At 37.4% G+C, this 2,336-nt stretch overlaps 1 protein-coding gene across 1 annotated transcript in view; it reads left to right on the top strand.

Annotated features, from left to right (window-relative positions):
- The window catches only part of bbs9 (Bardet-Biedl syndrome 9), a 119,922-nt gene that overhangs the window by 61,623 nt on the left and 55,963 nt on the right, over positions 1 to 2,336 (top strand). Inside the window, exon 17 of the mRNA XM_016520246.1 lies at positions 392 to 574. Within this exon, the coding sequence (XP_016375732.1) occupies positions 392 to 574 (183 nt within the window). The remainder of the gene's footprint in view (positions 1 to 391; positions 575 to 2,336) is intronic.

Raw genomic sequence — 2,336 nt, 5'->3', positions numbered from 1 at the left:
TTTGAATATGGATATTTTTCTTACAAAAACGCATCGATTCGCTACAGGAGGCCTTTGTTCAGCCCCCGGAGCCGTGTGAGACACTTTTTTTTATGGATGGATGTTTTTTATTTCACTTCTTTTGGACTGAAGCAACGCAACACCCGCTGACTGGCATTAAACAGCTTGAAAGATCAAAGACAGTTTTTTATATAACTCCGACTGGATTCGTCTGAAAGAAGAAAGTCATATACACCTAGGATGCATTGAGAGTGAGTAATTTATGGGCTAATTTTTATTTTTGGGTGAACTAACCCTTTAATTGTGAAGTTTGTAAAGATAGGACATCTGTGCAGTTAGTTGTACACTTATTTTGAAACTCTCTCTTTCTGTCTGTCTGTCTCGGTGTAAGGTTATAGCATTAGCAGATGCAGCAGAAGACAACCGGGAGCGTTTGATCCAAGCTTTTACACGTTTGCGGAGCGCCACTCACCTCCTCATCCTGCTGTTGTCTCTGTGGCAAGGGCTCGGCTCAGAGCAGACTGCCATCCTGGAGGCCACGCTCCTACCGCTGCTGCAGGACACACCGCAACTTGTGAGAGAACACACACACACACACACACACACACAAATCTAGCCTTTGACATTAGACACCTCCTTGAATTAGCAGCCTGTGTCTGGCTGATCTGGAGAATCTGTCTCCAGGTGTTGAGTGACATGGCTGTTGAAGCACAAAAAGCTGTAATACAAATGTGTCACATAAACACACAGTGAGCATTACTGTGACCCCATTACACATTTTACTCCACACAATTTTCTCCAGCTTTGTTCCCTTCAGTGTTTTTCAGCTTTTAAAATTTGAATACATTTAATTGAATTTGTTAATTGAAATACAATAATATAACATTTTGAAATTGAAATACAATAAAATATAAATATTAGAATAAAAACACAGAAATATAGAGAAAACCATACCATGAATGTGCACAAATGCATGAGTGTCACCCTGATGGAGTCAAGCTTCTCTCTCACCCCTGCTTACAGCTTGTTTCTTTAAACCAAAATTGTCTCTCTCAGCCAGTGGAATTCCTCCAATGCTTTATCTCACTTTCAAAGGCTCCAGTAATGTAGGATGTGTTTTCTGATATGGTAAAAACAGACTCCAGTAGCATTGTGTTGTTCCTGATATCAGAATATTTGTAAATTAATTTGTGCTGTGGACACACGTGATAGAAAAGATGTGCTATTACTGTTTTATGTTTGAACTTGAGTCCTCACCACTTTTTGAAAGTTATTGATAGCTTATAATAGCACGTTAAACAGATAAGCATCTCTAATCTGTCATGCTTCATAATTTTATTTATATAGGTAACACACACACACAAAAAAAACATTTACACCAGATAATGAGGGATTGATATATAAACGTTGCCACACACATAATGGGAAGTGTTAAAAAAGTTAAACTGTTATGTGCACACAGTCCACACACCGCAGTGCATTCACACTCTTTTATCAAAGTGATGAGGTAAACAGTGCTTTCAATTTACAAACATTTAATTAAATTTGCTACTATATATATATATATCGGATTAATCGCATCCGTTTTTCTGTGATTAACGGTGATTAATCGCACACTTCATGAAATTAAGCATAGACTATTTATCTTGATTCAAATGTTTATTTTGTCATCATTTGCTATATCCCACAAAGTAAACCAAAAGATTGAAGGGTGATTCTCAAAAATCTGTATTTTCTGCAAGCTTTTTTCAAGATACATTTAGATGTCTTTCCAAAAAAGGACACTTAGAAACTCCAAAAGAACACCAAAGAACCAAATGATATAAGGAGCCCATATAAGCACATATGAAAGAAAAAAAAAAGAAAAAAAATTCTTTCTGATTTGAATAGTATGTGTACAGTGCAACAGCAAAGAGCTTTTTACATTTTAGAGAAGCCAAGTTCATGAGGTCCGAACAGGACTTACTGTACGACTCCTGTACAGTAAATGTTGACAATCCGTTCAGTCTGTACTGTACTTCACACAAGCGCGTGACGTGTGAGGGCTCGCGCTCTTCAGAGACAATCACAGAATATGACAGAGCTCGTGTTTAAAAGCGAAACACTGACTGGAATGAATAATTCACTTAAAACGCAATGCGAGTCTCTGTTCTCTCTGCAATCTCTGATGTAATGTAATCTCTGGTTTCCTTTATATTAGCGCTGTTTTGGACGGATTGTTTGAATGCATACGCTTACTGGATCATTGGATATACGTATATATATATATATACAGTGGGTACGGAAAGTATTCAGACCCCCTTAAATTTTTCACTCTTTGTTATATTGCAGCCATT

This window comes from Sinocyclocheilus rhinocerous, unplaced genomic scaffold, assembly GCF_001515625.1.
Source record: "Sinocyclocheilus rhinocerous isolate Xijiao unplaced genomic scaffold, SAMN03320098_v1.1 scaffold839, whole genome shotgun sequence".
Taxonomy (NCBI): domain Eukaryota; kingdom Metazoa; phylum Chordata; class Actinopteri; order Cypriniformes; family Cyprinidae; genus Sinocyclocheilus; species Sinocyclocheilus rhinocerous.
The sequence above is the reverse complement of the archived record's forward strand: the minus strand, read 5'-3'. Positions and strand labels throughout refer to the sequence as shown.